General features: G+C 38.0%; 1 protein-coding gene across 1 annotated transcript; it reads right to left on the reverse strand.

The window, feature by feature from the left end:
• Positions 1-8,562: 8,562 nt before the first annotated feature.
• On the reverse strand, positions 8,563-13,686 carry LYZ (lysozyme). Its single transcript, XM_025882721.2, has 4 exons — positions 13,501-13,686; positions 11,751-11,915; positions 9,851-9,929; positions 8,563-9,047 (listed from the first exon to the last, which is right to left on the reverse strand). Exons 1-4 carry the CDS (start codon positions 13,634-13,636, stop codon positions 8,981-8,983), a joined length of 447 nt encoding a protein of 148 aa, XP_025738506.1. The 5' UTR covers positions 13,637-13,686; the 3' UTR covers positions 8,563-8,980.
• Between the last annotated feature and the right edge of the window lie 7,223 nt (positions 13,687-20,909).

The following is a 20,909-nucleotide window of genomic DNA, read 5'->3' on the forward strand; positions in this document are numbered from 1 at the left end:
GGTGGAGAGCCCAATGGAAGGAGCCGTGGCGGCGCCGCGCGCAGGCGCGATCAGCTGGGGCGCAAAGTGCGCAGGCGCCGGGCCGAGCCCCTGCGGTGGGGCGGGCCTCAGTGGTGGGAAACCGCTGGAGGCCAGGCGGTCCAGTTTTCCTGATGCCCCCCACGCCCATCGTTTGGATACGGAATAAACGAGAAGTTGGCGTTTGGGGCCAATACCTTGTCATCGCTAAAGAGTTACGATTTTTAATCAAGTTAATCAGATCTACTCGCCGGCCCACAGCTTTTCGTTGTTTTCATCCAGACCTCCAGGCTTGAAAGGCTAATTTATTTACCCCCTTCTTCCTTTCGTTGCTTTCTTTCCCACTCAGTTTGTAGTCCAAGGTCTATAATTTGACGCAACCTTCCCTCTATTGCCCGTTCCGTGGCACCTATAACTGCTCAGATTAGCAGCGCTAAAATAATGAAGTCAAATCATTTGAACTCTTAGATGCTAACGAGAAGTTCTCGCTCCTTTTTCTCCACTAGTTACCTTAAACTTTTCCCCAGTCTCAAACCTCCAACGCTGACATCAACCTTTTCACTCTTATCCGATGACTGTGCGTGTAATTTCATAGAGAAAACAAACCTCCATGCCAGTAGACCTAAACACAAGCTTTGGTTTGCCCAATATCTTCCATCCTTTCTGTTTAAGAGAGAATCTTCCAGTTTAAAATCAGTTCTTCAGTCTTTTTTGCTTCTTCAAGGATTTTGCCCCATCAGTCATACCCACTCCATGGTGTATCTTCAGCTTTTCCTCTACTTTGGCTTTTTCCCATAAGGAGAGTTAAGTTTAAATATTTCTCATTAAAAACAGTATGGAGGGGGTGGCTGGGGTGGTTCAGTCGTTAAGCATGTGGCTCTTGGTTTCCACGCAGGTCATGCTCTCAGGGTTGTGGGATCCAGCCCCGTCTTGGGCTCCATGCTCAGCTGGGAGTCTAAGATTCTCTCTCTCTCCCTCTCCTCCCCACTCTAAAATAAATAAATCTTAAAACAAAACAGTGTGGAGGTTCCTCTAAAAGTTAAAAATAGAACTACTCTAGATCTAGCAATTGCACTACTAGGTATTATTACCCAAAGGATACAAAAATATGGATTTGAAGGGATACATGCACCCTGATGTGTATAGCAGCATTATCAACAATAGCCAAATTATGGAAAGAGCCCGGATGTCCATCAACTGATAAATGGATAAAGAAGATGTGGTATAGGGGTGCCTGGGTGGCTCAGTTGTTTAAGCCTCCAACTCTTGATTTCAGCTCAGGTCATGATGTCAGAGTCCTGGGATCAAGTCCCTCATTGGGCTCCATGCTCAGCAAGGAGTCTGCTTCAGGATTCTCCCTTTCCCTCTCCCTGTGCTCTTACTTCCACTTGTGCACACACACTCACTCTCTGTGTCTCAAATAGATCTTTTAAAAAATGTGGTATATGGGGCGCCTGGGTGGCTCAGTTGGTTAAGCGACTGCCTTCGGCTCAGGTCATGATCCTGGAGTCCCTGGATCGAGTCCCGCATCCGGCTCCCCGCTCAGCGGGGAGTCTGCTTCTCCCTCTGACCCTCCCCCCTCTCATGTGCTCTCTCTCTCTCATTCTCTCTGTCTCAAATAAATAAATAAAATCTTTAAAAAAAATGTGGTATATGTACACACACACACACACACACACACACAGGAATATTAGCCATAAAAAGAATGAAATCTTGCCGTTTGCCATGACTTGGATGGAGCTAGTGAGTATTATGCTAAGTGAAATAAGTCAGTCAGAGAAAGGCAAATACCATATGATTTCATTCAGGTGAAATATAAGAAACAAAACAGATGAGTATGGGGGGAAAAGAGGCAAACCAGGAAACAGAGTCTTAACTAGAGAACAAACTGAAGGTTATTGGAGGGGAGGTGGGCAGGGGATCGGTTAAATAGGTGATGGGTATTAAGGAGGGCACTTGTGATGAGCACTGGGTATTATATGTATGTATGATGAACCACTAAATTTTACATCTGAAACTAATAATACACCTAAACTAATATTGCACTAATATTAACTAACTGGAATTTAAATAAAAACTTGAAAAAAACTTTCTTATTAAAAACCATCCATTTTTGGGCGCCTGGGTGGCTCAGTCGTTAAGCGTCTGCCTTCGGCTCAGGTCATGATCCCGGGGTCCTGGGATCGAGTCCCGCATCGGGCTCCCTGCTCCTTGGGAGCCTGCTTCTCCCTCTGCTTCTCCTTCTCTCTCTCCCTCTCTCTCTCTCCTCCTCTGTCTCTCATGAATAAATAAATAAAATCTTAAAAAAAATAAAATAAAAACCATCCATTTTTAATCCGCATATCTCTATTTTTGCATTATCCTTAAAGTAGACCCTAAAAAGGCTCTCAATATTTCCTGTTTGTTTCCATATGCTCCTCAGTCCATCACCTTCTGAATTTCATCCTCACTGAAACCTCTCTGACCAGAGTTACTGACTTTTCTATTAGTAAATACGTTAACCACTTTCCCTTAACTCATTTGACTTCCTGGCAGGATTTGACGATGCTAACCACTTCCTCCTTTTGTGATGCCCATTTTCTTGTTTTTTTTGTTGATTCTTAGGCAGCTGATTTCCAGGTGGTTAGTCACTCTCTTTATATTCCCATAGTGCCTAAGGGATTGTAACACTTATCATGTTCTATATTAATTATTTGTGAACTCCATGAGGGCAATAACTGTATCTTATTCACCTTAGTATTCTTAGGCCCACAACATTTCTTGTGCCCAATAATCAATGTTTGTTGAATAGTAAATAAATGAAAAATGGAGAAGTCAAGAAGACTTGAGGCTGTATTTCCGAAGGTAGATAAAACCAGTAAGACCTGTTAAAGCACACTGTCCTACAAAATCCTTCACATCACAATACGGGATTTTTTTTTTTTTGTCCCCTGTACCCTTGCCCAAATTTCACCTTTTTCAAATTACAGCTTTCAGAACATGATCTCTGGAACCCAAATTTGCTCTTTATAATTATTTCTTCAGCTTTCCTCTTTCTGCTTTTCTCCTGTTTCTCAGAGGATTTTTTATTCTTTGTTTAAAATCTTACCCTAAGTATTTTTTAAGTAAAATAACATTTAATAAAATAAAATTAAGCAAATACATAAAACATATTGGGAACTTTTGTGGAAAGATAATGGATCGAATACACATCTTTTGTCTCCTCCCAAAACTCCTTTAAAGCAAGTAAAGGAATTTTCAAAAAGGCATAAACCTGTAAGGATAAGAAGAATGGTGGGGGGGGCGGAGAAAAAAATAAGAATGGGAGGGAAGGCAAAACAGAATCTTGAAATCTGGAATAGGAATCATGGTATAGGGCAGTCCTGAGAGCGGAGCAGTCAGAACTAATACACCCCCCACACCCCGCCAAGTCTCAAGAATTTGTATTTGTGGGGAATCTCTGGTTGTAAGGGGAGGGAGATGGAAGAGAGAAGCTAACAAAACAGGTTGAGAGTCTGTTTCCTGGGTGGCACAGTTGGTTAAGCCTCAGGGTTTGGTGGTGGCTCAGTCAGAAGAGTATGTGACTCTTGATCTTGCGGTCATGAGTTCAAGGCCACATTGGATGTAGAGATTACTTAAATAAATAATAAACTTAAAAAAAGGGTGAAATTGACAAAATTCTAGCTGCATCTGAAGCCTTGAGAGATTATTTAAATATTTAATATTTAATTTTTAAATATTAGACCTAGAGTTTGGGAGGTAAAACCAAAAGATACACAGAAAACTAAGCAAATTTAAGAGTCATGCAGTTATTAGCTCTACGGAAAATACAATCTTGCATTAGAGAAGAAAGTAATTGTATTTGTGGCTATGTAAATACTGAGTATGGGTCCAACAAAAATGTATAATTACGCTGGAAAGATAGGCACTGGGGAAGGGTGCCATCTGCGATGAAGATTGAGGAGGAGGAAATAGAGCCTAATCCTTAACTTCCATAGTGGAAAGTCAATAACCTAGGATGATGGAAAAATCAAGAAAATGCAATATAAGCCTAATACTTAAAAGTATGGAGGTAAATATAAAAAACATTAAACTAAAAGAGTAGAAAGCAGTTGCATGTAAAGGGGGAGAAATGAGGAGGTACATCTTTCATAAATTTTGTGGAACTATCTAACTCTATAAACACTAAGAATTTATAACTTTATTAAAATTAAAAATGATTTTAAAATATAATTGCATAATAGACATGCATTTAATTGGAAAACATTGTATCTGTGAATGACATTAGTCACTCCTCATTATAATTTTTATTAATTTCCTTTCACAACTTCTAAGTAAGTATTTTTTCAATGAGTCCACTACGGGCGCCTGGGTGGCACAGTCAGTTGGGCACCTGACCCTTGGTTTTGGCTGGTGTCGTGATCTCAGGGTTGTGAGATCGAGCCCCACATCAAGCTCCAAATCAGGCTCTGCATTCAGGGGGGAATCTGCTTGAGAATCTCTCTCCCTCTCCCTCTGCCCCTCCTGCTCTCTCTTTCTAAAATAAATAAATAAATCTTTTTAAAAAAGTAAATGAGAAGTGCAAAAAATGTGTTCAGGGCTTAGTTATAATTAGTCCCACATAAAGAGCTAAGTTATCATCTGGAATATTACTCTGCATTTCAAATAATACCCTGGGGTAAAAGTAAGCAATGTACAAATTGAGTTTCTTTTAAAAATGATCAAACACTGATATTGATATTTATTTCATTCCAAATTAGAATAGAAATTCAGTTTGGGAGCTTGATTGTATGATAATAAAAGCTATAAATAAGAAATGACAGTTACCAAAAACATTAAGCAAAATCTCCAGGAAACATCGTTTTCCCTCTTCAGCCAACTTTTGCTAATCTCTAGTTGTTTCTTCAGTCAGCCTGTGTTGTTGAGCTATCCTGGAGCTTTCTGGATATATCTCATTTCTGCACTGGAGCTGTCACTCTTCAAGTCTCTCTCCCCTACCTTGACTCATTCTTTATACACCTCTGGGTGACCTGATATGAATAAACCCATATTTTGGGGGGGTTAATCGTATCAGAATGGCTCCAGAATCTTGAAGCCTGAGGCTGCACCCGTGTCGGGGACCTCTGCTGCCCTCCCATGGCTGGTCTATGCATTACAGTCACATAGTTGAGACTTGACCCTTGGAATCCCAGAAGCTGTTGTACTGGAATTATGTGGGTCTGAAGAGTAAGAAAAATCCTAGAATGGTCAACATGGAGGAATATACTAAATAATCAGGAAGAGATTCATTCGATCAACTGTTTATTGAGCGCGTATCATGTTCCAGGTGTTTGGAATATGGGTGTAAAAAACTCTGCCCTCCTTCCTATCAGGACAGTGACCCAGTATGGTGTCAGAGATGTAACACAGTTAAGAGGGCGTGCAGATGTGGAGGAAGGGGTAGCCAATGAAGGATAGTAGAGTCTGAGTAGAGAGGGTCTATTCCATGGTGTGGCAGTGTTGCGAGATTTGTTACATACAGACAAATTGATCAAATACATACATGCACTAAGGATACATTTCAAAGCTATTAAGGACAATGGAAGCCAAGTTTCTCACTATCAGAGAAGAGAGTTGACAACGTGGAAAAAGAGAAAAATAGAATGAACCCTGTGGTGTGGGATTGGAATTGGAGATACTGATATGAATTCAATATAAATAGATACAGTGATAAATACTGTGTAAATACATATAACCTCTAATTCTGTCCACTAGTGGGGCCTGGAATCAGTGACACTCTAGTGCCTAGATCTTGTTTTTAAATACCATTGTCCAGGGGCACCTGGGTGGCTCAGTCGGTTGAGCATCGGACTCTTGATTTCAGCTCAGGTCATGATCTCAGGGTTGTGAGTGCCCCGCACTGGGCTCCACACTCAGAGGGGAGTCTGCTGGAGATTCCTCTCCCTCTCCCTCTGCCCCTCCATGCACACACACTCTCTCTCTACAATAAATAAATCTAAATAAATACATACATATATACATACATACATACCATTGTCCACTCTGCCGAATCAGTGCTCTTTGGAGAAATGGCTGATTCCAGGGCTGGAGCAGGGGAAGAACAAGGTGAGTCTTAGACCATCCTGTGCCAGAAAACAAAAAAGTGCTCAAGAAAGATGAGGACATGTCAAAATGATGCAGAAGCTAGCTTACAGAGAAGCTCTACTGGCCAAATTACGGACAATGTGAACATAAAAATAAATGGTAGTAATGGATTATAATCCACTATAATTTGAATAAAATAGGAAGCCATGGGTCCATCCTGATATAATAAATAAATGCATGAATTGAAAACTTGCTAAGGAACAGTCTCAAAGCACCTTACCCCTTCCCAAATACTTCACAGTAGAGGTCACTTGATCAAATGACCAAAGTAAACATCATCAGTAACAGAACACTTCAAAACTGCGTGCCACCCGAGAGGGTACAATGGGAACAGCTCAGCATCACTTCTGTGGTATTTTTGCCAAAGATGCACAACCTAATCTAATCAAGAGAACAGCAAACAACTTTAAGACATTTTGCAACATAACTGGTCTGTGGTCTTCGAAATTGTTAAAGTTGTGAAAATCAAGGGAAAAAAACTGAAGAAATGATCCAGATTGAAGAAAATTAAAAAAAAAATGGCAACAAAATACAACACATAATTCTGAATTAGATCTTTCTATTGTGAAGAACTTACAAGGACAATTGATGAAATTGAATGGGATCTAAAGAGTAGGTATTAATAATGTTAACTTCCAGATCTGGGTGATGTTTTGAGGTTATGTAGGAATCGCACACTGAAGGATTCAGGGCCACATAGGCACCAATTTACTCTCAAACTGTTTAGAAAAATTAAGGCCTTTGTACTGTACATGTAAATTCTGGGGAAAATTGAGTTATTTCAATGTCTTTAAAAAGTGGGGAAAATCTGTTATTTTAGAAGTTATATTTCAGCAAGAAGAGACAAATAAATAAGTAAAATATGTAGTCTATCAAATGGCTATAGGCTTGAGTGCTGGGGCGCTCCCTCAGAAACGAAAGAACAGAGGAAAGGCCAGTCAAGGACTGAGAAGGGACAACCCATGAGGAGGGATGTGAACAAGGAGAATGAGAAGCTGAGGGGGAAGAAGCTTTCCAGAACTAGGAAGTGGTTCACGTGGTCAAGTGCTACTGAAAGACCCAGTGAGATGAACGGAGATCACTAGAATTGCAAAGTCTTTGAATCGCAAGAATCTTTGCAAGGTTACCACGACGTTTTGTACAATGTCAGGGGATATCCAGCAAAGAGAGAAAAACTCAGGATGCAGGAAACACTCGCTCACTTGAAGTCGTGAGATGGATGCAGTCTGAGATTGCATGTGGAGACCCTGCCATTGGCCGGACCGGAGGAAGAGAGGATGGGCCCAGGGGAAGGTGTGCTCACTGTTACAGTGACAAGGAGGGGAGAATTAGGTATGAGCTTGCTTCTATTTTCTCAGTGTAATGTGAGGTCAGGTCATCTACTGAGAACAGAGAGGGTGGAAAGTGAATGGTTGGATGTGTGTGCTGGGGCTTTGAAGAGAGAGGAAGAGAACTAAAATAGTAATAGTCATTTTGGAGAGTGGGGACACCAACACAGAAGGAGTGCAGAGAAGTGACTCAGATGGCCATGCAGACTGAGGGCCCATGTGAGATCTGTGGTTATCAAAGTGAGATCTGTCAGAATGCTTGTGGATTTTTCTCCAGCAATATCCAGCTCTTTGGGTACCGGTAAAGATATAGAATATATTAAGAATACCAAATAATTCTTTTTTTTTATTAGATTATTTATTTATTTATTTGACAGAGAGAGACACAGCGAGAGAGGGAACACAAGCAGGGGGAGTGGGAGAGGGAGAAGCAGGCTTCCTGCTGAGCAGGGAGCCCAATGCGGGGCTCGATCCCAGGACCCTGGGATCAGGACCCAGGCCGAGGGCAGACGCCTAACGACTGAGCCACCCAGGCGCCCCCAAATAATTCTTTTTTGAATACACATATTTTTTTCTTCATAGACACTAGTTGGGTCTAAACAAAGAAAGACAAGTTATGAGTTGCAAAGCCTTTAATGATAATGTTTGTATTATTTTTATAACATGCATAATTTCACACCTTTGGTTAATCAGCAATTAGTTCAACACTTGCAAAGTCATTTGCCTCAAGATTTAGTCATAATGCATGAATCTAAATTAATAAATTTAAAGAACAACAACAGCTCATCCAATCCTTCTTTATATTCCTTCATGATCAGAAAGATGCATAGAAGAGTTCTTTAAAGGGCCAAAATAGATTGACATATAAACTGTCAATTTATTTTTAAAGCAGTATGAAAGCAACATTTCTGAGAAAATATTTAAACCAAGGTCACAGTTTAGAAAAGCAAAATTCTTAATTCAGGCTGTCTTCATTTTTAGCCATTTGGCACTCTGCTCCTTTTTAAACTTTATATTGCCCAACAGAGTGGTCTTTTGTTTGTTTTGTAGGGGGTTTTTTGTTTGCTTTGTGTTTTTGTTGTTTTTTGGGGTCTTCTTTTTTACTGTTTTTGGAGATGACTGAACAGATGCCTATTCAGCTAGGATTTTGCCTAAGATCAGTTTGTTTTTAAGATCTTTTGTTACATCTTTATAAACTATTGGGGAGTACTAAAGATTAAGTTGGGGGTATTTCTTAAGAACTGACTATATTGGAGATGTATTTGATAGGCAAGACTTTAGATAAGTTTTCACCAGCCTTATTTCTATTAGCAAACTGAAAAATGTTACAGGATATCAAATAACAAACACATTTCGTAAACATGAAGACTTTTAGAAGAAAGACCATATTCTGTTCCTGCTTGTGTAAAAGTGTTATTGTTTGAAAGAATGGTAATGTGAACTTTCACTCAACTACTACTCCCTTAATATGAAAAAGAGATAAAATGAGCTGCAGAAGGAAAACTCCACAGTTACACTCCACAATTCCGAATATACTGAGAGACATCTTGGTTTTCACAGTGTGCTCTCCATGCCACCCTGTAGAGAAAAGTGAAACAAACACTGATAAGGTCAAAACATATCTTCATTGTAATAGACACACTTCAAATCCTCTGGGAGAACAGAATGTTTTACCGGTAAATGGACGACAGGCTGCAGACAGATTGAGGTATTTGCTATTTATTAAATGGAGATAGGTACACCAAGTATGTCACTTCCCCCCAAAGCCCTCACTAGAGCACAGGATGCCGAACGTGAACGTTGATCTATGTATTCTACAATAACAATTGCAAAGTGCTTTCCACATTTACTTAACTCCAAAAGCAATTTCAAGATAAGACAAGGAACTGGTAGAATGTTGAGAATCTTAAAAACTCTAGAAATCCTTTAAAATAAATTGAAGGGGAAAAGAGTAAGATTCTAAATCAGATGAAACAGTTTGTTTCTACGTAACTCATTGTTTAGGGTAAGGCTAAAGCAGCAACGTTCAGTTCTCAGTAGCATACTTCGGTCTTTGAAAATCTTCTTTCACTTCTCTCTTAACACTAGGGCAAAATAGCTGTCCCCTTTTATTTATTTATTTATTTATTAAATTAATTTTTTAATTATTATGTTCAATTTATTATTTTTTTTTGATCTTTTGAAGGAGAGAGGGGGGCTGGGGGGGAAGGGCAGAGGGAGAGAGAGAATCTTCAGTAGGCTCCATGCCCAGTGCAGAGCCCAACACGGGGCTCCATCCCAGGACCCCGAGATCATGACCTGAGTGAAATCAAGAGTCGGACGCTCAAACCGAGCCACCCAGGCGCCCCCCACTCCCACTCCACTTTAATGCTTAAACGTACCATGCACGAACGCCATTTGGATCACTGACAACCCTTTTTGCACATGTTACAGCTTGAGTGATGTCATCTTTCAGCAAATCTGAAAAAGAGATAGTGGGGAATGAAAACAGCTTCCATAGAAATTTCATTTTAAGTTTAGATTTAGTCAGCTTTATTCTCTTAGGAGGATGAAAGAACATAAAATTATTTTCTAAGAGTCCATTTATCTGTGAATGTTGGGGGGAAATTTTTTTCATTCTATCCCATTTGGCATGAAATAAAGCATTCTGTTTTTCATTTACCAAAGTCATGGAAAGCTCTGGAATTGTTAACTAATGTGACAGAAGTTTCTCTTTTTACTAGGCACTGTAAAAAACAAATAAATAAACAAACAAACAAAAAACAAACACAGACTAGCAATTTTTTAATCAGCTGTTCTGCTACCAGAAATCTATCCTAAAGAAATAATAAAAATGTACCTCAAGATGTATGCACAAGATATTTCATAGCATTTCACAAAAGGGGAAAAGCAGAATAACCTAAGTGCTTACCAATAAGAGTTGGACTAACAAGTTATAGAACGTTTATATGTGGAATTCTTTCTATCCTTTAAAAATAATACAGATCTGGGCGCCTGGGTGGCTCAGATGGTTAAGCGTCTGCCTTCGGCTCGGGTCATGATCCCAGAGTCCTGGGATCGAGTCCCGCATCGGGCTCCCTGCTCCTTGGGAGCCTGCTTCTCCCTCTGCTTCTCTCTCTCTCTCTCTCCCTCTCTCTCTCCCTGTCTCTCATGAATAAATAAAATATTTAAAAAAAAATTAATACAGATCTGTATTTGTTGACATAGAAATAATTTTGTGTGATAAAGAGGAAGCTGTAAAGCACTAAAAATAGTACAACTTCATTTTTCTTAATGTACATTGCTTACATGTTTGTATGTAGGTACATTTGTGCATGATATAGCTTTACATTCATATACATGATTGATACATATTGTGGAAGAATATATACCAAAAGTTACCAGTCGTCATAAATCTCTGGGGAGTAAGGATTTTTATTCAATGACCATGTTTTATTATATAATACAAGATTTAAAAAAAAAATAAATTAAAAATAAATTAGCTGGATGCAAAATGTATTCTAAGACTAATCTTGTCTATTAGTAAGTTTAACATTAAAAGATTTAACAATATCAATTTTACAATACTTCTCCAGTATTTCATACACTAAATATTCCACATGTTATTTCTATTTTTTATATGAGTTCAATAGAATATTTGTTTCACCCCAACTAAACAAATCCATAAAATAACTTGTTAGGTATAACAATAATTATATAAGAACTGTATTTTCTGAAGAGGCAAACTAAAGAGTTGAGAAATGAAAAGTCATCATGTTTCTAATTCACTTTAAAATCACTCAGCAAAAAGAAAAAAATACACATAAAAAAAGTAAAACGGACAAAGCGTTAACAACTGTTAAAGTATGTGATGAGCACATGGCTGTTTATTAAACTAAAGTCTCAAAATTTCTATATATTTAGGACATTTCAAAATAAAAAGTAAAAACAATTTTTAGAAAAGGGCCCCACAACCAAATTATCCTTAAACCTCCCCAAAGAAAGTGGGAGAAAAAACATGGTTTTCGACAAAGCATCAATATGTTCATTTACGATAAATTAATAGATCATTTGAGAAACTTGCGTACATTAGAAAACTTGAACTTTTTATGATGTCATCATCAGCTCTTTAATTTCTTAGGGCATTATGAGGATGATCATAAAGAGTTTCTAGGCACTGAAATAGAGTTTTTCTAGGTCCCTGATGAACCTTTCAAGACTCTCTCATTTGTACGGAACCCCTGTTCTCGTAAGTAGGACTAGATGAGTCCTGTGCCGCTACTTAAACATCGTCTTTCTCACCGCTGCAGGGTATGTGACAGGCGTTCACGGCTCCGGGCGTTTTGCCATCATTACACCAGTAGCGGCTATTGATCTGAAATATCCCATAATCGGTGCTTCTGCTTCCGGGATTGTAGTTTGTAGCCTTTGTGTTATAATCACTTTCCCATTTGGCCAAACACATCCCTGAAAAAAAACTTATTTTTAGTAAGAAACATCAACACCACATGATGTATTTCATATACCATAATCAGTTCTATTTTGCTATTCTATTTTATTAATGACTTACTTTATAAGTGTAAAAGTGTCTTTTCCTTATAAATATATATATATTTAAGATTTTATTTTATTTTATTTTATTTATTTATTTATTTTTTTTTTTTAAGATTTTATTTTTTTAAGTAATCTCTACACCCAACATGGGGCTTGAATTTACAACCCTGAGATCAAGAGTTGCATGCTCCACTGACTGAGCCAGCCAGGGGCCCCCAAACATATTTTAACACTTCAGTGAGAATCCTTTTGTTAGCAAATCATTTTGTAATACTAATGAACTAGATAACATATTTTTAAAATATTAAAATAGCTGTTTCTTCCATTGTCATTACCCTTCCCCTGCTCCCATCCTCAGGCAAGATTTAGCCTAGAATGGAAAAATCAACAGAGTTGTTGAGTGAATTTTATAATTAATAGCAGATACATACATACGCTGATGGAAAAAAATGCTTTTTATTAGGAAAAATAAGAATTTTCTGAGAGAAATAAATTTCCTTGAGATACCTAAAGGTGAATTTGCTTATCAAATCAGAATCTGAAAAACAAGAGATATAAACAGGAAAGACTATTTCATCCATCCATCCAGTCATTCATTCAAAAGCAGTTACCAAGAGGAAATGCTTGAATTCAACCTGAAAAATACAGTGATCACATTGATAAATGTGAACTAAAATATAAAGTAACTTTTATTCAGACATATCTTGAATTAAGTGGAAGAAAGTGAAAAATAGTTAATAAACTATACTGAGTAAGAATAATAGGGACGCCTGAATGGCTCAGTAGGTTAAGTGTCTGCCTTAGGCTCAGGTCGTGATCCCAGGGTCCTGGGATTGAGTCCTGCATGGGGTTCCCTGCTCAGCGAGGAGCCTGCCTCTCTCCCTATGTGTGCGCTCTCTCTCGCTTTCTCTCTCTGACAAATAAATAAAATCTTAAAAAAAAAAGAATAATAAAACACTATTACAAGCTGCATTTCAGGGATCCTTATATAAACAGTAATCAAGGGGAAATAGGTTCCTACTGCCCCTGCACTGAGAGTTCAACATAGGGTTTTAAAACTTTGCTGTTAAAAATCCCATGTCATGGCAGAGAAAAATACTCATTGCTCTAGGCTCATTACCCTTGGAACCAAGTTCCAAACAGGAAATGCCTGGCGTCAAGGACCCAGGACTTGACAGTCCCGGTGCTCAGATAGACCTTTCAGTCAGCCTACACGTGCCACCGAGTCTGAGGCAACAGACAAATTTAGTGGCTCCAGAAGAGCACAATGGGTCCTGGTATCCCTAAAATGGTAGAGAATTTTGCCCTCCCATGCCCTCATTCCTTCATCTGGCATATCTGATTCTAAAGAAACAAGCTGATATTTTGAACCATTGTAAGTATACAGACCCTCAAAAGAAATAAAAGAAGTCCATTCATTCAAAGCCTCTTTATTACTATTCATCCTCTATCTGTCCCACACCAGGCTATTTGGAAGAATGAAGAAGAGTTAACTTACAGTTTGCCAGGCTGACACCTTTAAAGTCAGCCAGCCCAAGTCTTTTCAGAGTTCTGGCCAGTTCACACCTTTCAAAGATCTTGCCCTGGACAGTGACGGAAAGCAGGAGAAGCCCCAGAAGAAGGAGAGCCTTCATGTTGACCGGGAAGCCAGACCTCTAGGCTGACTGGGGAGAGCTGTGCTCAGTATTTAACATCTTTTCACTTCCTTCTTCTCCTAGTGGCTATGGGTTCCACCCTTTGAGAGATATGAAAAATAGGAACTCTTTATTGGTTCATTAACTTTGAAAGCTCTTTTTTTTATATTTGAAAAGAGGTCTTATGATGTCCTAAGAATTAACCTACAGGAAAATGATGAAATGGCATTGTTTAAAGACCTGGCTCAGGAAGAATTGGGAAGTAGGACTGTTTCCAAACCAGGAACTTTCCTATTTTATTATGAATTTGAGCAACTATAAAGAAAAAAAAAAAAAACCCTGAATGAACATTTTACACAACAGAAAAAGAGCTCCAATTTTTGATTTTGCATTCACTATGTTGTCTTCATCTTTTTCACTTAAAATTATTTTCTATACTCTTTCCCCAAAAGCACATAACATGTTACCTATCATTTTAATGGGTATATAGCATGATACCATATTGCTCAGCCATATTCCCACCCTAAATTTTTTGTTGCTATTATAATTTTTTGCTTATAAATCAGTGTTTTACTATTATAAATAAGCCTCACACGAACAATGTTTGTAACTTTTTGACAATGCCTTATCTCACATTTTGATCTTAGAACATAAGGGGTCATTTTAAAACAAGGGAATTTTATAATCAAACCTAAAGAAGAGTAGCATCATATACCACCTGAAAATCTTCCCTTTTGGCATAAGGATTATTTTGAACTGAAGGCAAATGAGAAGAAGCAGATCTAAGAAAGCACTCTGTCTTCCCCCTAATATACCTGAAAACAGAATCACCTAGGTTTGTACAGGACTCAATCACTGACAACTCTACATGCTCATCAGCCCCAAGACCTCACAGGACCTCACATAACAAATTTTACTGACTAGCTATTATCTTCCAGTGGCCACTAAATATTTATCTTCCCACAGTTTGCTGCCCTTAGAAGCCTAAACTCTTTTCCTCTGTCTTGTTGTTCTTCTAAAAATGTACTGTTCTTCAGTTAAGATGGTATATAAGCCCCAATTCTGGCCACCTCTTTGAATTACTCATCCCTGCATTTCTCTCAAATATCTATGAGATACCCATGTTAATAAACTTATTTTTGTCTTGCTCATCTGTCTCTTGTTACAGAGCCCCAGCTGAAACCCTAAAAGAGTAGAAGGAAATCGAATTTTCTCCTCCTGTAGTTTCTGGTGATGAGGATGGGAGAGTAGAAGTCTGGAAAACTTTTCTCTCCCTAGAGAGTTGATGTCTGTGGTAACTGACCACAGGCCAGCGGAGGTAAGAGTTCTTACCATGTCAGTCTCGCAGATCTCTGACTATAGCGCCCAGTCAAGAGAGGAGTATAAAACTTTTCTCTTCCTTTCCCAATTCATAATGGCAGGAGAATAACATTTGAAAAAACAGATCTCGAATCATGACTCTCGTGAATTTAGTTTTGGGTACCTACAGATTATTGATTCTTCGCCTCCCAGAAATAGTCATGTTTTCCTTTGTCTGACTTCTGTATTGTTTGTCATAAGGATGAAAATCATAAGATGAGACTCTTCATTTGTCTTGTTTTACGTACTGAGAACCTGGCTTTGTAACTAGTGAGTCTATCCTCTCTGGTCTCCGCCGCTTGTGTAGGGCCGTGGTGGGGAGAGTGCGCCTTGTCAGGCTTGCGTGGGGCAGTGAGCCAGCAGGCTAGGGGGCTGTTGCTGTCTCTATTTTCCTTTCCTCGTTTGTGCTGGGAAAATTCCTATTCCAGTATCACTTTCTGGTAACACAGATTAGTGGATCTGTGAACTAAAGTGTCTCCTTTGTGGGAGATAGAACTTTCTTTACCACCTGTGACAGTGAAGGTCTTTGCTTTCTTAGGCTATCTTTAGAGTGGCTCTGCATCTCAAGGGGGCTATACCATTTGCACTCTCTCTGTGTCCAGGGTTAAGCCATAAAAGGCTTACTGATTTTAAGCCATAAAAAGGCTTATTGGTTTGGAGTCACAATTGAAGTAGATATACCTTTGAAGATTTGGACTTCATATCTAAAAGGATTTTTAAGAGAGCTCTCATCCTAAACAAAGAAAAGTTCCTATTGGTAACTCTAGGAAGATGAGATAAGAAAGAAAGAGAGAAAGAAAGAAAGAAAAAAGAAAGAGAGGAAGGAAGGAAGGAAAGAAGGAAAGGGAAAGAAAGAAATAGATACAGAGGAAAGTCTTGGCTAGTATGATGGGGGGAAACCCACATACTTCCTTAACTAGATTAAGAAGTAGAGATCAGACTCAGAACAAATGTTAAGAACTGCAAATGGCACTCAAGCAGATATGAAACATGAAAATACTGATAGCCAGGAAATAGCTTTGATAAAAGCACAGAAAATGCACAAGACTTTATTTATTGTCCCTTACTCTGTAAGCAGATCCCACGAGGTCTAGGCTTTCCCATAGTTCTGGCCTCCACTGCAGGAAAAAAAAAATTCATCAGACTGCCCTACCCTTAATAAAAAAAGAAAAACTTCATAGTAATGACCTTTGGTTTTTGATAGGAGGCAAATACGCCCCCGAGTTCCTTCTTGGATTAACCCTATAACCTTTCTCATTCCCTTGGAAATATTAATCTTACCATGTCTTTGAAATATAAGTATCCAAGGAGAAAATTGGCTAAAACAACTCCTGAGACTGGAAAAAAAAATAGGTTTTTAAAAAACAAACTGCTACTTGATATTTCTATAGGCTCCTTGCCCGAAATTTAGTCCACAGCCTCCATAAGATTATCTACAAAAGACAAACAAAAATCTTAAAAACTTTTTCCAGAAATATTGGTAAAATCTTTAGTTATCTAAGTGGGTAACCTTAACTTGTTCCACCTGCCAGAAACACCATTTAGATCTAACTATTCTTTTATAAGGTAGTGAGTTTTGTATTATTGTACTTGATACGTGGCTAAAATTTTTAAATGAAAGCTACAAGATCTCTGCTTGTTTCTGTCTGGATGTTTATGTGTGGCAATGGATGTATGTTACATAATATGCAGTATTTTTCTCCCTCTGAATGGTAGTCCTAAAAACTAACTTGTGGAAGAGTTCTATTAATTGGCTTAAAGAAAATTGAGTACTAAAAAGTATATATATATATGTACTTACATAAATTAAGGCTAGTGAAATTAGCTTACGTCATCTCTACTAGATATTTGAGATTATAAATTTGGAAATTCAACCTAAGAGCAAAACGTACAATAAAAATGATCTGCTGGGATGCCTGGGTGGCTCTGTTAAGCATTTGCCTTTGGCTCAGGTCATGACCCCAGGGTCCTGGGATGGAGCCCCGCATCAGGCTCCTTGCTCAGTGGGGAGCCTGCTTCTCCCTCTGTGTGCCTCTCCCCCTGCTTATGCTCTCTCCCTCCCTCTCTGACAAATAAATAAAATCTTTTTTAAAAAAATAATTTGTTTAATATATGTCAACATGGCAGAACAAACCATATGTGAAATTTTTGTAACTTCTTAGGTTCTTTGAGAGACTAAAGATATTTGGGTCTGTTAATAACATGTTCTTTTTGCCACATCAAAAAATTGAGCTATGAAAATGCATGTGTAGAAATTACAAAATGGTGTATTCATAAATATGCTAACCTACTTACAATGTTAGGATGTAGCAGACAGTTCACAACTGCTTCTTTCTTAGCTTTTATTGGAAATTGAGTTTACTAAAGGTTAAGAATTCCAACGAATATAAGTGAAACCTACATATAGAAATAATAAGGGTAAAGAAAAAAACTTTAGGCAAAGCATACAGGGATAGTAAAATGTAAATTTTTGATAGGGAAAGGTATGAGGTATGAGAATGCATTTTTGTTAAGGGGAAACAAGTAATTTGTCCTAATTTAGAGGTTATTTAAAGGTTATTTTAGACTAGGAAAAAAAGAAAAGAAAGGACAAAACCTAAATGTACATAGAAAGGAAAAGAGAGTGAGAGAGGCACTAGGAAGCAGGGGGAAGGGAGGGATTGTTATCTTGCGTGGTTACCTGGTGAAAATTGAATGAATTTATTATAAGGGTTTTAAAAGTGAGCTTTAATAGCATCTGGGTGCCTATACAAAACTGGAATTTAATTTTCTCTCTCTGTTAAAAGAACAAAGTTTTCTTGGATTATTGTAAAAGATTTTTCTTTACCAGATAAATAACTTGACTGGAAAACAAGGATTCTGTGTCTTATTATTACTATTATTTTGGATTCTGTGTCTTAATTAAGATAACTGCTTGTGCTTCGTGTTCTTTATCAGGTCTTTGATTACTTAAAAAGACTGAGTCATTTCAATATTAAAAGAGAGAAGGGTTTGTTCCTTCAGGTGTATTTGCCTCTGAAATCTTTTATGTTCAGTTTGGCTAAATAAGTAACTAAATATTGTTCCAAGTAATCTGTCATCTTATTTAATCAGTGTTCAAACCTTTTGACATTTTTTTACAACTTCCCCAAATCAAATTTTAAATAAAGTCTTTTGATCTTAAACTAACTGAGATTTGCCCAAGGGTCCCTGGAAAATTTCAAAGATTTGTTCTCTGTCCTTATAGAGAAATGTTAAACCAATTAGGTTTATCTGCTATGTTAAATTACATGAGAAATATTGTCAAATGAAAGGCATGTTTAACTTTCCTTGGGTTATATTTGTATGAGTATATTTTATTAATATAAGTTTTCCAGAAATTGTAAGAAATTCCTTCCAATATGTACTGGTATTATGTTATCTGTCAGAATTCCAGTTATCATATTAAAATGTAGTATGTCACATAAATCCCCAAATCCTTGTTAATTGCATTTAAATGAGCTTTCATCAGATCTTTAGCCACACTATTTTTAAAAAAATTTTCTTAAAGATCTATATATTTATTTTTAGAGAGAGTGAGAGTGAGAGAGAGAGAATGCATGAGCAGGGGGAGGCGCAGAGGGAGAGAGAATCTCAAGCAGATTCCCTGCTGAGCCCTACACGGGTCTCCATCTCACAACCCTGAGATCATGACCTGAGCTAAAACCGAGTCAGATGCTCAACCGACTGAGCAACCCAGACGCCCCTAACCACACTATTTTAAGTCTTTGTCAGCCACAGATAATTATTACTATACTCTTACTATGATTCTTCTGTGAAAACTTTTGAAACTGCTAACCTAAGATCAAGCAGAGCAAGAATTAGGGACTAAATGAACTGATGAGGTTATTTATAACTTTCTAATGGCTTTTTGTTTAATACACTGCTGAAATGTTTTACAAAAACACAAGATTAAAAAAAAAAACAACCAAAAGATTAAAAAAAAACAAAATAATTTTTCCTTCCCTACATTGCCCAAACACATATATCCAACTATGTGCTACCTTTAAAAATAGTTACCTTGGGAGGCTCTGCACATTTGAAAAAACTATGCTGGCAGAGCTCAGAAGGAATTGTGCTTCTCTGTATGTGCTTATGAAGACTGGTTCTGAGCCACACGAAATGTCATCATTTTGTAGTTACCCTTATTTTTCATCAGTGGTGGTTCCTGTCTGCTGGCCTCTAAGATTATTAACTAGTTTGACTCTGAGTGACTACATGATTCCTGTTATTTGTTCAACAATAAAAAATAACTCCTTTCTTTAGGCTAAACCTAATTTTAATTCTTGAATAATAAATAGACAAATTTTCAGGACCCAAAGAGAGAGAAACCAGTTAAAAGAGGTAATCTTTGGTTCTCTTTATATTCTTTCCAAGTCAATGCTAAAGAACATCTACTTATTAGCCATGCTAGTTTCAACCTGCCACTCATGAGATTAATTTATCTTTTCACACATCTGAACAGTTATAATTTGGTTGAGTTGTATATGGAGATATTTGCTTATACCACATCCTGAACCAAACAGATAGCATGATATTGTGTGACCACTTCACAGGAAAGAGGTGTTTTGGGGCACCTGGGTGGCTCAGTCGTTAAGCATCTGCCTTCGGCTTAGGTCCTGATCTCAGGGTCCTGGGATCGAGCCCCATGTCGGGCTCCCTGCTCAGTGGGGAGTCTGCTTCTTCCTCTCCCTCTGCCTGCCGCTCTCTCTCTCTCTCCGTCAAATAAATAAATAAAATCTTAAAAAAAAAGAAAGAGGTGTTTTGATCCCCTTAATGATCTCCCCTGGAGCAGATATTATGGGCAGTGATAACATCTAATCATAATCCTATTATATCATTTGAAGTAGGTTTAATGAGCAAGTTATTAAAAAGTAAAACAGCAAGTAAGCATGATTTGGAGGCAGAGATTTTTCCCCCAGAAATTTTTATGTACCACATGTTATATTTGATGCAATATATGCATTTTATCATTTTGGGAAAGGCATTATGCATCCCAGATTATTTTGTTGGATTATAATGGACAATATCATAATTTATTCTTCCCAGTTGTTTCCCATGACAAAGAAGAAATAATTAATTATGATGTGTCTGACAATTTGATCTCAGACTTTTTTGACTATTTCCCAAAACCAAAATTATCCTTAAAAGAAAAAGATTTGCTGGAGTTTAAGACAACCTCTGTTAAAAGTGGTGTGGTGGGCACACACATTGATCTTTGCTCCCTCCCATTAAAATATCAACAAAACAAGTTTTAAAATAAGCCAACGAGGGCAAAGTAAAAGAAAATTAGATTACAATAGGTGAAAATATCAAAATTTTGTAATACAGGAAGGGAGTAGGTGAGTGGTAAGTAATTTAGCATGATGAAAAAAGCTAACACCTAAATACCTGCAGAAGGGGAAATCAATAAAATGCAAGCTGGGGGTAGCTCAGTGGCTCAGTCGTTAAGTGTCTACCTTTGGCTCAGGTCATGATTCCCGGAGTCCCAGGATCCCATAGCAGGCTCCCTGCTCAGCAGGGAGTTTGCTTCTCCCTCTGACCCTCACCCCACTTGTGCTCTCTCTCTTGCTCTCTCAAATAAATAAACAAAAAAAAATTTTTTTAAAGCAAGTTGGTTCTTGCCCTAGAACCTGGAAAAGACTAGGTAACTGTGAAGGCAGGACTGCAAGGCATGCTATAAACAGGAAGACTGATTGGAAGTCTATTCAGAGAGCTATTAAACACCCAGATCTCCCCCAAGCCAAGATATCAGATCACTGTCCTTTTAGAATTCCAGAAAGAGAATGGGAGGACTCTCTTTTGGAGGATGAGCTAGAGAGACCCTAGACTTAAGACTCAAGACACAGCTAAAGGCAGGGGTACAATGTCATAATGAAAAGAGGGAAACTGAGTA

This window comes from Callorhinus ursinus, unplaced genomic scaffold (genome assembly GCF_003265705.2).
Source record: "Callorhinus ursinus isolate GAN/ISIS: 27379988/994484 unplaced genomic scaffold, GSC_fseal_2.0 scaffold14, whole genome shotgun sequence".
Classification (NCBI taxonomy): domain Eukaryota; kingdom Metazoa; phylum Chordata; class Mammalia; order Carnivora; family Otariidae; genus Callorhinus; species Callorhinus ursinus.